This window comes from Callospermophilus lateralis, chromosome 10 (genome assembly GCF_048772815.1).
Source record: "Callospermophilus lateralis isolate mCalLat2 chromosome 10, mCalLat2.hap1, whole genome shotgun sequence".
Taxonomy (NCBI): domain Eukaryota; kingdom Metazoa; phylum Chordata; class Mammalia; order Rodentia; family Sciuridae; genus Callospermophilus; species Callospermophilus lateralis.
In genome coordinates this window covers 54129433-54144617 of record NC_135314.1, presented here as the reverse complement: position 1 = coordinate 54144617, position 15185 = coordinate 54129433, and the positions used below count along the sequence as shown (strand labels likewise).

At 39.7% G+C, this 15185-nt stretch overlaps 1 protein-coding gene across 4 annotated transcripts in view; it reads right to left on the bottom strand.

Annotated features, from left to right (window-relative positions):
• Heg1 (heart development protein with EGF like domains 1) overlaps positions 1–15185 on the bottom strand; it is an 88799-nt gene that overhangs the window by 28256 nt on the left and 45358 nt on the right. For all 4 annotated transcript variants that reach the window (XM_076868783.2, XM_076868781.2, XM_076868782.2 and 1 more), the window contains 4 exons: positions 14937–15097; positions 11093–11227; positions 5532–5574; positions 5123–5160 (listed from right to left, as the gene is read on the bottom strand). In XM_076868783.2, the coding sequence (XP_076724898.2) occupies positions 5123–5160; positions 5532–5574; positions 11093–11227; positions 14937–15097 (377 nt within the window). The remainder of the gene's footprint in view (positions 1–5122; positions 5161–5531; positions 5575–11092; positions 11228–14936; positions 15098–15185) is intronic.

The following is a 15185-nucleotide window of genomic DNA, read 5'->3' as shown; positions in this document are numbered from 1 at the left end:
TCTAGGGGTGGGGAAAGCAGCAATACCACTTAGTACACTAGAAAGTAAACACAGGCAATACTGCATCCCAGGAACACCTTTAAAAACACAGATATTTTCACTAGCTTATCTAGAAGGTGATTTTCATTTATTTTATTTTTCTGGTGCTGGGAATCAAAACTAAGGCCTTAACATGTTCTCTACCACTGAGCCATAACCTCAGCCCCCAAAATGATTTTTAGAAAGAATAACTATTATTACCAGACTGTTTTCATGGTCATCCCCTTATAAGTTAAAGCACTGACACAAGAATCTTGACTACTTTCTAATTTTTTAAAGATCTAAAAAATGATAACATTTCTTGCCTTACTACACTGAGTATTCTGAACATCATTTGCTGTAGGGATGACTCAGGTGTGTCATAATGAACTTCTGTGTTTATATGGTGTTATGCACCTCAGCATCCTTAGTCACCACTAAATAGCATGGGGTTATTCACACTGCACCCAGCAGCCTCGGGTTGCTACTTCTGTTGAACTGAGCACTAATTCTGTGAGTTCCTCTCTCTGTCTATTCCTATGACTCTAAATATATTTGTTTCTAGAAGGGATGCCTCAGTCCTTCTCGCAGGTTTCCTATTGTAAATTCTTGCTAGTTGCAGTCAGGATAAATCAAATGACCAAAGTCATCAGTAATCCTAAATGCAGTTCTAAGTCTCTAGACTGACTGAGCTACAGTGACTCCACGCTGGAATCAAAGAGAGTTTATGTCAGTTTTGTACCCAATACTGAATCTGTTTTATTTTATCTCTATTCTTTACTTATACTCAAATTTTAATTATAAAATTTGCTAACAGAAAAGCTTTATAAATAAAGAAAATGCCATTGAGGACATAAAAGATAAAGTATAATATTAGGAAATGGAAACTGAGTCTTTATACACAATAAATAAAATTATGTCCACTATTAGACATATGTCTACTATTAAACAAGAAAACTTAGAATAATATGCCATTTGAACTTTTATCTATAGAATGAGGGATAAAGCTACATAAAATGAAATCTTGATTGTTATTATTCTTGGTATATCTATCCTATATCTCAGAATTTCTTTATTGATTCTGAAGATAATTTAAATTTGTAATGTCTTGATACCTATAAGAAAATGTCAGTGAACGTGATTTTAAATGACTCATAAAAGAGCTGAATTAGGGCTGGGGCTCTAACTCAGTGTCAGAGTGCTTGCCTAGCACGTGTGAGGCACTGGGATCAATCCTTAGCACTACATAAAAATAAACAAAATAAAGGAATGCTGTCTATACACAACTATCAAAAAATTTAAAAAAACTGAATTAGGTGTGCAGTGCACCATGCTCCCAGTCCCTATCAGCATTCTCACTGCTCTGTGTTCCATTTTCTACTTCAAGATGCAGGCTTCAGCTTTAAGCAGATGACTCCCAAGGTGGTCTCTAGCACTGACCCCCAGTTGGTACTATACTGGAAGTCTCCAAACCACTCCCATGTTCTCCTCTGTCCATTCTCTCCTCCTTTCTGCAGCCCAAGGTACTCTTCTCAATCAAGCTGCTTTCCTGTCCTAAGACTCTTGCCAGATCACCAGTTACTGATTAGAGTCAAACTCCTCAGCCTGGTGATCAAATCCCAACAATTCTTTCTGCATTTCTGTATATATACTATAGCAATATCCACTTAAAAACTGTCCCCAGAATACCTTAGGCCTATGGTTGCCCCTGAGACCTTTAAGTGGTTTCCTGTGTCACGCTAACAAAGAGAAGAAGAGAGAGAACCCAAATTACTAGCTTACGGGATGAAAAAGGCAACATCACAACAGACAATTCAGAAATACGGAAGATAATTAGAAATTATTTTGAAACCCTATACTCTAATAAAATAGAAGATAGTGAAGGCATAGATAAATCCCTTGAGACATATGAACTACCCAGATTGAATCAGGAAGATATAAACAACCTAAACAGATCAATATCAAGGGAGGAAATAGAAGAAGCCATCAAAAGACTACCAACCAAGAAAAGCCCAGGACCGGATGGACATACAGCAGAGTTTTACAAAACCTTTAAAGAGGAACTAATACCAATACTCCATAATCTATTTCAGGAGATAGAAAAAGAGGGAGAACTCCCAAATTCATTCTATGAGGCCAATATCACCTGATTCCCAAACCAGAGAAGGACACCTCAAAGAAAGAAAACTACAGACCAATATCCCTAATGAATTTAGATGCAAAAATCCTCAATAAAATTCTGGCAAATCGTATACAAAAACATATCAAAAAGATTGTGCACCATGATCAAGTAGGATTCATCCCTGGGATGCAAGGCTGGTTCAATATACAGAAATCAATAAACGTTATTCACCACATCAATAGACTTAAAGATAAGAACCATATGATCATCTCGATGGACGCAGAAAAAGCATTTGACAAAGTACAGCATCCCTTTATGTTCAAAACATTAGAAAAACTAGGGATAACAGGAACTTACCTCAAAATTATAAAAGCTATATATGCTAAGCCTCAGGCTAGCATCATTCTAAATGGAAAAAAACTGAAGGCATTCCCTCTAAAATCTGGAACAAGACAGGGATGCCCTCTCTCACCACTTCTATTCAATATAGTTCTCGAAACACTGGCCAGAGCAATTAGACAGATGAAAGAAATTAAAGGCATAAAAATAGGAAAAGAAGAACTTAAATTATCACTATTTGCGGATGATATGATCCTATACCTAGAAGACACAAAAGGGTCTACAAAGAAACTACTAGAGCTAATAAATGAATTCAGCAAAGTGGCAGGATATAAAATCAACATGCATAAATCAAAGGCATTCCTGTATATCAGCGACAAATCTTCTGAACTGGAAATGAGGAAATCTACCCCATTCACAATATCCTCAAAAAAAATAAAATACTTGGGAATCAACCTAACAAAAGAGGTGAAAGACTTATACAATGAAAACTACAGAACCCTAAAGAGAGAAATAGAAGAAGATCTTAGAAGATGGAAAAATATACCCTGTTCATGGATAGGCAGAACTAACATCATTAAAATGGCAATATTACCAAAAGTTCTCTATAGGTTCAATGCAATGCCAATCAAAATCCCAACAGCATTTCTTATAGAAATAGATAAAGCAATCATGAAATTCATATGGAAAAATAAAAGACCTAGAATAGCAAAAGCAATTCTAAGCAGGAAGTGTGAATCAGGAGGTGTAGCGATACCAGATTTCAAACTGTACTACAAAGAAATAGTAACAAAAACAGCATGGTACTGGTACCAAAACAGGCGGGTGGACCAATGGTATAGAATAGAGGACACAGAAACCAATCCACAAAATTACAACTATCTTATATTCGATAAAGGGGCTAAAAGCATGCAATGGAGGAAGGATAGCATCTTCAACAAATGGTGCTGGGAAAACTGGAAATCCATATGCAACAAAATGAAACTGAATCCCCTCCTATCGCCATGCACAAAAGTTAACTCAAAATGGATCAAGGACCTTGATATCAAATCAGAGACTATGCGTCCGATAGATGAAAAGGTTGGCTCCGATCTACATATTGTGGGGTCGGGATCCAAATTCCTTAATGGGATACCCATAGCACAAGAGTTAATAACAAGAATCAACAAATGGGACTTACTTAAACTAAAAAGTTTTTTCTCAGCAAGAGAAACAATAAGAGAGGTAAATAGGGAGCCTACATCATGGGAACAAATTTTTACTCCTCACACTTCAGATAGAGCCCTAATATCCAGAGTATACAAAGAACTCAAAAAATTAAACAATGAGAAAACAAATAACCCAATCAACAAATGGGCCAAAGACCTGAACAGACACTTCTCAGAGGAGGACATACAATCAATCAACAAGTACATGAAAAAATGCTCACCATCTCTAGCAGTCAGAGAAATGCAAATCAAAACCACCCTAAGATACCATCTCACTCCAGTAAGATTGGCAGCCATTATGAAGTCGAACAATAACAAGTGCTGGCGAGGATGTGGGGAAAAGGGTACTCTTGTACATTGCTGGTGGGACTGCAAATTGGTGAGGCCAATATGGAAAGCAGTATGGAGATTCCTGGGAAAGCTGGGAATGGAACCACCATTTGACCCAGCTATTGCCCTTCTCGGACTATTCCCTGAAGACCTCAAAAGAGCGTACTACAGGGATACTGCCACATCGATGTTCATAGCAGCACAATTCACAATAGCTAGACTGTGGAACCAACCCCGATGCCCCTCAATAGATGAATGGATAAAAAAAATGTGGCCTTTATACACAATGGAGTACTACGCAGCACTAAGAAATGACAAAATCATGGAATTTGAAGGGAAATGGATGGCATTAGAGCAGATTATGCTAAGTGAAGCTAGCCAATCCCTAAAAAACAAATGCCAAATGTCTTCTTTGATATAATGAGAGCAACTAAGAACAGAGCAGGGAGGAAGAGCAGGAGGAAAAGATTAACATTAAACAGAGTCATGAAGTGGGAGGGAAAGGGAGAGAAAAGGGAAATTGCATGGAAATGGAAGGAGACCCTCATTGTTATACAAAATTACATATAAGAGTTTGTGAGGGGAATGGGAAAAAAATAAGGAGAGAAATGAATTACAGTAGATGGGGTAGAGAGAGAAGATGGGAGAGGAGGGGAGGGGGGATAGTAGAGGATAGGAAAGGTAGCAGAATACAACAGTTACTATTATGGTATTATGTAAAAATGTGGATGTGGTTTCCTGTGTCAAAAATGTCCTTCTTCCCTCATATCTGCCATTCTTTCCAATTCTCCCTCCAATTCCATCCCCTCTAAGAAACACTCTGGGGGTCCCTGCATTCTCTTCTAGGCATGGTCTCTGCCTCTCACCTCATGCCTGATTTATAACACTAACACTCCCACAGTTGGGGCTATTTAAGAATATTTGTCTTCCCTCTCTGGCTTCAACCCTTAGTGAGCACCAGGCAAGTCTTTCCCCATTCCACGCATCACAGGTCCTAAGAAGATAATGGGTTTAAACTGAGGAAAATGGGACAAGACTGATACTCTATACACTGATACCAGTCCAGGACCCTGCCAAGTGCAATTCTCCACTTTTATGTACTTACGGTTTCCACAGTTGAGACCCCCGAGGCCGAATGGGCAACTGGAAGTTCAAGAGAGAAAAAAAGAACAAGAATCAGTTTCAAATCTAAAAAGAAATAATGGAGGTAATTTTACATAAGTAATTTCTTAGGCTGTTTTGGGGTTTTTTGTTTTTGCAATACTGTAGGCGACCTATGACCTCCCAAAGCACTCTATCACCTATTTTTTAAAATTCAAGAGTCTTGCTTAGTTGCCCAGACTGTCCTTCAACTTGAAATACTTCTGCCTCAGCTTCCTTAGTAGCTGGGATCACAGGTGTGTGTCACCATTATTAGTTAGAGTAGTTCTTTATTAGGATAGACTTTGTTTTAGAATAGTTTTTATAATAAGATTTGTAACAATTTCATCAGAAAAAAAGAACATGGACCCTACCTCATACAGGTTTCATTTTCAAGCCTATATCCATCCTCACATGCTGAAAGAGAAAAGGAAACCATGAATGTATTTATTTATCTCTCTTCCCCATCTTGAAGTCCACAAGCATATTCCAGAACCAGAGTCTGAAAATAGATTTAAATTTTTACTTATTTATTTATTTATTGCAGTTGCAGATGGACAGCATGCCTTTATTTTATTTGCTTATTTTTGTATGCGGTGCTAAGGATTCAATCCCGTGCCTCACCCACACTAGGCAAGTGCTCTGCCACTGAGCCCCAGGACCCAGCCCTTGCTTTAAATTTTCTATAACCTGACCTAAACACTGCTGCCAGCTCACCTCTTGACATAATCAAGAAACTTTTGCTAATCTCTTTGTGGCTGTTTCCCATTTAATAGAAAGAAAATTATAAATAGTTACCTTATAGTTTCATGGACAAGGTACCAAGTGTTTCAGCATAGGCCTGGCACATAGTAATCACTATGTAAATGTTTATAGTTGTGATTATTATCCCCAAAATGCATTTTTTAAGGAAGTTCTATATACATACAGATAAGGACTGTCTCTGGTAGAATTATCGTTCCATATGCTCAAAGACAAATGTTTCACCTTCTTTGATGTAAATCAAATATTCAGCCAGATATTGCCTTATTAGCCCTCTTCCATAAGGAGATAGAAGCGGTGGATTACACTCTCTGAGGCAGAGTTGTAATGGGCATCCAGGTTTTCATGACAGTCTGCGAAGGGGATTCTGTTTATATCTAGATGTGTCCTAACTGGTACCCAAGAACATAACTTTGAACCCTCTGGCAATACTACTTCCGGAACATGCTTTACTGAAAGGACAGAAGCCCAGTTCAGTTATTCCCTTGGATCAGTGGTTCCCAAATTTATATCATCACAGAATACTTTCAACGTTACAATAACTCAACAGAATACCACAAGCTACAATGCATGCTTGAATGAAAGCAGACAATGAAAAATGGCCTCATAGACAAATTCCTTGATACAAAGAATGATAAAAATTTAATTCATTATTAATGTACAATAGACACTGCATAAAAATGCACAGATAAAAAGGTACAGAGCTGCCAGTCGCCATCCCTGAACAGATAGCAGACATGCACTAATGGTGAGTTGTGAATGCAGCAGTGTGTGTGGCTGGAAGTGAGATGAAGGAGGGAGGAGAACGTCCTGCAGGCTAAGTCTAAAGGTCTCTCACAGATTCCTTAGTATCCTCTATTCTAGAATTGTGCCTAATAGTGTTAACTGTGTAATATGTTTAATATTCTTTCTTCTTATACATTTACAATGTTAGAAGCTAAATCTATTTTACTGTTATAAACTATCTTTGAACATATTACTGGAGTTTCATGGAACACTGTTCTGGAAAACAGTGTTCTAAATTAATTTGTAACTTAGATTGCAGATCACTAAAGAGCTGTGAACCTGGATTACACTGTTTGGGCCCCACAGAAACACTTTTCCTGAGATACTTACTCTTGTATTGAGGGACATACACATATGCACGCATGTGTGCATGTGCACACACACACCCACACATACATATATATTTAAATAAGAAACCGCTATAGGAAAGTCATATAGCATTTACTACAGGATGATACAGACCATGTTGCCACAATACCACTCAGTAACCTCTTGCTGTAGATGCCCAGAGAAATTTCTCTCTGGCCCTACTGCCTAGAAAGATGGATATTTTCCCAGTTGCTCTCTGAATGACTGAGTTTTATTTTATGGATCCTAATTATTTTCTAAGTCATGTTCCTATTTTTACTTTAGTATCCAGGAAGCTCAGAACTTAAATGAAAGGCTTATTTTAGCAAACTTACAGGCCTTATGGTTTATCTTTCTGCATATTCACTTTCCTTCCAGCCTCAACAAAGTATTTAATTTTCTCTTCAACCTAATTTATCTTTTTTAAGTATTTTAAAATTTTGTTTCATCATATGATTTTCCATTAAGTGCTTCAACTCCTTTATGCAACAAGGTAGAGTATAATCATCTTACAATTCATTAAACCTTTGAGTTTTCTGCTGCCTTTACTAGAGTGGGGCCTTCTCTTCGGAACAAGCAAGTACTCTTGCATATCACAGACTGACACAGAAAGCATCGAGCCCTGATGATCTTCTTCTCAATGCATCAATCTGCATCATGTTATATCAGAGATGTGAAAGTGAGGGAACCACCCAGGTGTGACCTATGGCTCACACTACAGGGCAGCTACACAAGGACTGCTCACTTCTTCTACCTCAGCAGTCTGTTGTATTCTGAACACCACTTCCTGGAAACGTTTTTACATCAAATCTACCTACCTAATCCTCGTCTGCTGGGTGGGAACTTACTACTCTTTGGCTGTCCTCCAGTCATGTATAAGGTCCATCTGTTGTCCTGACTGAGAGTTAATGGGTTAGGCTATCTTCATTTAGCTTCAGAAGTAGCCTAATTCCCTGAAGTAATGACATTTCTCCATTTCAAAAGGAGTCATTCAGTCATTCATCAAAGACTGAGTGCTATGCTACTGTGTGCTTAGTATGCTAGGGTCTTAGGGGAAACCTTGTCAGTAAGGCACTCCCCATGTTCCTTAGGACTCAGTTTCTCATTGCATACACCCCAGAGGGACTCACCACAGAGCACTAAGATGAAAAGAATGTGATTAGAACTTGCTTATGTGCTCAATTGGGCTTTTCCTATTGCTATGGCAAACAAGCAAATTCAAGCATTATGGACTTAAATAAATGGTGGGGTCTTAATGACTCTTTTGTTCCCTTGTTAGAACCTAAGTCAGGATGTTCCACTCTTTTCCTACTATGTTTGTTACCCTACTGTCCTTGTGCTTACTCAACAGACATTTGTTGAACCCTCCCATATACTAGGCCCTATTCTAGAATATGGTTCTGGTTTTCAAGGAACTTGTAATCTGGTCAGATGCAAATGGTTCCTTAGAATTTCCCATGCATGATGAAAGGAAGCTAAGAAACCTATAGGAAGAATATCTATTTTTTTTATATACCTTTATTTTATTTATTTATTTTTATGTGGTGCTGAGGATCGAGTCCAGAGCCTCTCGCATGTGCTACGCAAGCGCTCTACTGCTGAGCCCCAGCCCTAGCCCCCGGACATCTATTTTTAATTTTATATTTATTTTTAATTTTATATGTAGCTTTGAAAGACTGGTAAAGATGTTTTATGTGAGACATTAAGAAGTGTGCATGGTGCTTGGGATGTGGCTCAAGTGGTAGTGCACTCGCCTGGCACGCGTGAGGCACTGGGTTTGATCCTCAGCACCACATAAAAATAAAATAAAGATATTGTGTCCACCTAAAACTAAAAAATAAACATAAAAAAAGAAGTGTGCATGTGTACATGTGCATACAACAGAGAACAATACAGAAACTTACTAATATACAGCCCGAATTCCAGTGATTAGAAAAAACATACACATATCCCTACCCTTCACTTACACAGACGACTGACCAGATCTGAGGCATCCGAAAGAGTTAGCATTTAAAATATGCCTGTGCTCCAGCACTGATGGCCAGAAGATGTCACTGCTAATCTATCAGAACCTAGCTGACAGGAAGTTCTAATCCAAGAAGTTCTAGATTCATTCACCATAGGCCTCATGGCCACAGGTACTGCTGAGAAGAGGCTTCACAGGGCCTTGGCAAGAGTCCAAAAGTTATTCAAGATTTCCTTATATTGCTTCTCAGGTCATCACTTGGTAAACATATGGTTGTTGGTGTCTGTACCATTACCTTTGGTAAATCTCTAACAGCTCTGCTATTGCTAATGCTAGCCTATGACACAATTATAAAATTGCTGACTTGGCAGCAAAGAAAAATGGCTCAGGACAGCCAAAAGCAAGGGTAGCAGGCAAGATTGTTCTTGAAGCACCACTCACAGGGGCTATCTCCCCTACATGCCAAAGCTGCTGCCCACCTTGTATCCCTTCCTGCCATCTGCATACCCCAGCACACATGGACCTTAAGCTGGGTTTAACTCCCAATTTTTAAAAGGGGCAAGGCACATTCGCATTAAGCCAGATAAGAGGGAATTACAAAGCATTATCTCTTTGTAGCTAAGCAGCAGTCTGGCACAACATTGAGAAGGGTTGTGTCCCAGTCATGCATCAAAACTGCTGTGTAACTCAGAGATCTGGCCTTCCTCTTCAAAACCTATCACAGGTCCTACCTGGAGAACTGACGATGTATACTTCGGATCTCTATCAAAACACAACAAGGGCAGAGAGTCTGGAGCTCAGGAGGAGAGTACAGCCCCGAAATATATTTTTATATTCTTCTGATGGAACAAGGCCTCTAATAGGAAGTCCTGACAGAAATAAGGGGCATTTCACCTTGCCCCAGTATGTGATTTTTACTCAGATCCCAATATATCTGTCACCATCAAGGTGCTAACTGAACAGGAAATCTGTGCCATCCACATTCTAATGGGAGGCAATACTTAGAACTACATGAAAAACTAGCTTTTATACTGGCAGTTTTTCTAATGATCACAAATTAATAGCAGTCTTTTATGTCAGGGTATACAGTGCTCTGGACATGAATTTATTCTATTTTAAAGTAATATTTAGATTATAGTCATTGAGCAGTTTTTATTCTAAACTGAATAAATTTAATCCTCACCTAAAAGGTTAGTAGAATTAGACTTTTGCTCTCAAACACTTCATGAAACCTTTAAAACTACAACTCATTAATTCAACAACAAGGGGCGGGGGTTGTGGCTCAGCAGTAGAGTGCTCACCTAGTACATGCAAGGCCCTGGGTTTGATCCTCAGCACCACATAAAAATAAATAAAATAAAGGTATTGTGTCCAATTACAACTAAAAAATATTTTTTAAAAATTCAACAACTTGGGCAAATACAAGAGGGAATGCTGATAGCTAAAAAATACCTCTATATACACTGCCTTCTTTAATTCCTAGAATATCTAAAGAAGCACCATTACACACATTTCATGGAAGAGGAAACTGAGGCTCAGAGAAATGAAGTGACTTATCCAAGATGAAACTCGGAACAGTGAGGCCAAGTAGGGTGCTGACTCAGGTCTTTTGGGCCTTAGTTGAGTACACTGTCTACTGAGCCACAAATGTCCCTAAAAGACACAGACCTGACTCCATGCTTGTATTTCCACTTTAAGAGATTAGCAGGCAACCGATAAAAATTAGAACAATAATTTTTCTAACTACCTCTAAGTGGGAAAAAAAATTGTAAAGGCATTGCTATCACAGGCATTCCATTCTCTTTTCTTTTCTTTTGAATCAATTGACCAGACCAACATGCACCAGTGGGAAATATGCTATTATTCCAAGGAGATAAAGTATTCAATCCAGCTATGAGCAAAATAACAAAAAACAGTCACCCCCAGTTAAGAGGAGTCACATCCAGAGCAGAGGGATAGGGAAGGAGGGACAAAGGGAGGGGGAGGGGGAGAGGGGAAGAGAGAGAGCGCTCCTGTACTGGGCAGAGAAAAGCATCTTCTTGTCCCCAGAAACACCAGCAAACCTGTTGCTACCTCGGCAGGAGTGATCCATCTTGTTGAACTGAAAATAGCCTGACTTGCACTGGCATAGTGCAACACCATCCAGATCAGTGCAGATGGAGGTCTCTTTGTCACATTCTGGACTCTTCCGTTTGCACAAGCTGCCCGCTAGAATAAGAAAAACAAGACAGTGAAACAAAACAAAACTTCAAACTGTAAGATGCATGAACTTGCTATTCACAGAATCTGAGAATTTCCCAAAGAGTCTCTATAGAGTAACATTCCTCTAGATGTTCACTCTGCAATGCCTTCTGCAGTTCCTTCCCTGTATCAGTCCCAGACCTATTTACTAAATGGTCACAAGTGTTCCCCACTGAGAACACCCACACAGAGAAACCAAACTGGAAAGAAATAGGGTGCTGCCCCTCTTCTGTCACCTATTGCAAATGTGATTCCACTGTGGTGTCCTTCACACTAAAGGATAGAGTGGGACAGTGGAAGGATTAGAATAAACCCAGAAATGTGACCACGCTCTTAGGTAGCTTAGAGACTTGGACCAAAAACAACTAGTGTTGGTCAGACCTGCCTCAAGTGTATCTCGGTTCTGTTTATCTGTATGACTTAGAAGGCCCCAGCACATTCCTCATGCTAGAGTAGCTTGCTGCCCTGAAAGTAAATTAATCAACAGAGACCTACAAAGAGAGGCACAAACAAAACTCAGCTTGCCCAGGGCTAGAGCACAGTTATGTTTATCTGGCTGTTCCCTTCACTACAGCAATGGTTTCTTGGGCCTTATTCACTTCTGGGGTCTTTGGATCCTTGTGCAGAGAATGCTAGGTACATATATGCCAAAGATGCTATCATTCCATTAGTCTCTTTGCTGAAAGAAGCAGGGGCAGGCAGGGAAGGAGCCCATCTTTCAGGCTGCTTCCACATTTATTCTAGGGCCTTATTCATTTCATGGATGACAAAGAATCATTTCATTACTATCAAAAGGCATTCACTATTGATTGGTCCATGGTCCTCTATGAGGCTGTATATAGCAGACACAATAAGGGTGCATTTTACCATCTAAGATAAGCCCAGCAAAAAGGGCATGTGTAAATGGGGGTACAGAAGCAGTAAGACAAAAATATGAAACCAATTGGATAGTGAATAGTAACTTATCTATACTCATGTACAGGGCCACCAGGTAAGATAGACATGTGCTTTTGCTGTTGTTGGGAGGCAAGAGCAAGGTCACATGGGAAGAGAGCTGCAATGGGAAGGACAATGTGTATAATATGCTGTGAGGAGTGTCTGCCAATTTTCCAGGTATGTTCTCCCCTCCTCTACCTTAAAGAAGATCCCAACTTATTCAGAAACCAGATACCAGTTGTTAATTATAGCAAAACTGCCTCTTGGCCAGGCAGATTATAGAGATGGGAGTTGACACTAGGACTCAACAACCCACACAGGACATGCAACATCTACCCATTTTGTAAGTCTTAGGGCACAGCCTAGATGCAGTGAGGTAAGTTTCAGACACAACTTTAGTTCTCATTGCTGAGTTTCCTGTCTTTATCAGTGGAAGTTGGCATTACAAATCAGAACTCTGTTTGTAATGTGATGGAATTTCCTTTGTTTATTGTAAAATTTTTGCATTTAATGGAAAAAATTTTAAATGGAAAATATCATCAGGCAAAGTCTGCAAAGCTGGTACCAAGGAGGTACTAAACTTCAACAATTCACTATCTGAATTCTTTGGATACTTTGCCAATCCAATAGCCTTAATAAAAAGAAATATCTCCAGGTTAGACAGTTTTGTCCAGGCCATAGTAGCCTTGTCTAGTAGCCAGCATGAATTGCCTGGCCTGATCAGATATTTCTGGGAGCCAATGTCATGTTTTCCTTCCATCCTGCCCACTGATTCAGTGCTGAAGCCATCATTCCCTGCATAGAAGCAGATTCATATGAAAGAGGGAAAGCAGTCTGCCTCTGCAATGGAGACTGCTTTCCTAAAAATTCTCAAAGATTCTATTATAAATCCATCCAACAGAACCACAAATAGTCTCATTTTCATTGAAAGCCTGGTGATGTGATTTTTCTTCATTCACAATTCCCATGGTCTTTCCTGGGTATAACATCCGCTAAAACAGACAATGGACACTTAAAGTAAATCTACGACTGAGACATTCCATGGGGGATTTCCAAGGTCTCTAAATCTCTGGAGATCATGAGAACTGCATTTCTCTGAAAGGCAGGGAAGTAGACATTTTGTGAATCAAAGGGTGAAAACCCTCTTTTCCAATGGGAATGTCCAGAATACACAGTGCTGCCCACATGCTGGAAACATCCAGATGTCAGAATCGCACAGCTCCTGGTAGTCAAGTTCACCTCTCCTGCACTTTCCTGTTAGCAGGTGACCAAGTTGGGTTTGTTGGCAAAATCTGAAGAAGTCCTCGGAGGAAAAAACAGGGAAGTGATCCCATTTCCAGACAATATGCATAACTGTCTTTGTTCTCAAGTGGTGGGAAAGGAGAAATACAGAATGAGTGCCTCAGCAAGGAAGCAAGGACGACAGGCACCCTCCCATAAGCCATATCCAAGCAGTCTACAGAATGGGGGTCAGAGAGAAGGTGGGACTGCTGTGAACTCTTAGAAATTCAAATATCTGGCCACCTGATTTGCAAGACACAAATGCATTTATTGGTGAAAAAATAGTAACATGGTACAATGCTGACCACACATATAAGTTTCTCCATAAATATTTAGTGAAATGAAAGGGACCTACCTCATTGGGAAGGAAAAATTGGTACCCTTGAATCTTTAGCAAGAGAAACAAAAAAGTAAAACCAAAGTCCCAAATTTCCAGCACAATATAATGGGGCATAAACTTTTCAACTAACTCCGTAGTTGGTAGTCCCTTTGACTCCAAAAAGTTTAGTCCTTTCCCCTACCCCAAATTAATAACTAACTAGCCCTTAAATAGGCCAACCTCCAGTGCTTATCCCAGAACAAAAGGATAACTATTCAGCTCCCAAGCTCCACGATACAGAGGCCTACATGGGAAAGCAGTTACAAAACCCTGACCCATTGGGAGTGTCCCAGATTGACCAGCAGATAGAGTGCCAAAATTTGATACCTTTAATTTATGTCCAACATCTGGATACCAGATGGGGAGATTTTGACTAGATTCTACATCCTCTGCCAGACTAAGCTGTGTGGTAAAATGAGCTAACCAGAGTCCACTTTGATCACTTATGATGTGCCAAGTGGGACTAGTCCCCTTGGCGAAGAAGCACTTTTTATTCCACACAGATTTCCCAACCCAGAGGTAAAACTCCCCCTTCAAGACCCAAATTTGCCTTCTGAACTTGTCTCTAAACTCTTTCTTCATTTGCCTTACCCTATATGCACTGTAGAAGCTTCTCATAAAACAGACAAAGCAAGAACAAGAAAAGGAAAACTCTCATCATTATTGGTACCATGGGGAGCATTTGGCCCTACATACTACCAGTCTTGTTATGTGTTTATAATTTATTTTAAAAAAACAACCCACACACCCATAGGTAATAATGCACATTTTTTACTTTATAGTTATCATTATGAAGGTTTTGGGGTCACTGACAAGCACATATACTTCATGTGTGAGTTTCTGTCTCCTCAGGGAACAAAAAGAGTTTTTCTTTGTAACATCAGTTTCTATGTTCCTTCTCCTCACATCCTAATATTGTAACAGTAGGGACCACATGCCAAAGACCAGGTGCCCTCAAGGCTGTGTGCCCACAGGCTGTGTGCGAGTGTGCGCCTATTCGGGATTTGAACCCAGAATACCTTCAGGTCTATGCCTGACTACATGGGCAGAGTCCTCTTAGAGGACCTCTACTTCTCTTACCTCTAAAGATCCGCCTCTGAGATCCCAAGAGCTGGCAAACCTCAGCAGAGGACCTGCAGGAGTTGACACATTTCTGGATCCCGTCGGCCAAGTCAAACAGCGTCACATTGGAAGTCAGGGAAAAGGAGGTTTGCAGTGAGATCACCACTGCACTGGATTCCCTGTGGGCACAGTTTTTGAGTCTTTAATTGACCCAAAATGACCTAAAATTATATGTGGGCCCCAGGGCTTTTGGAAAGTAGGTATCAT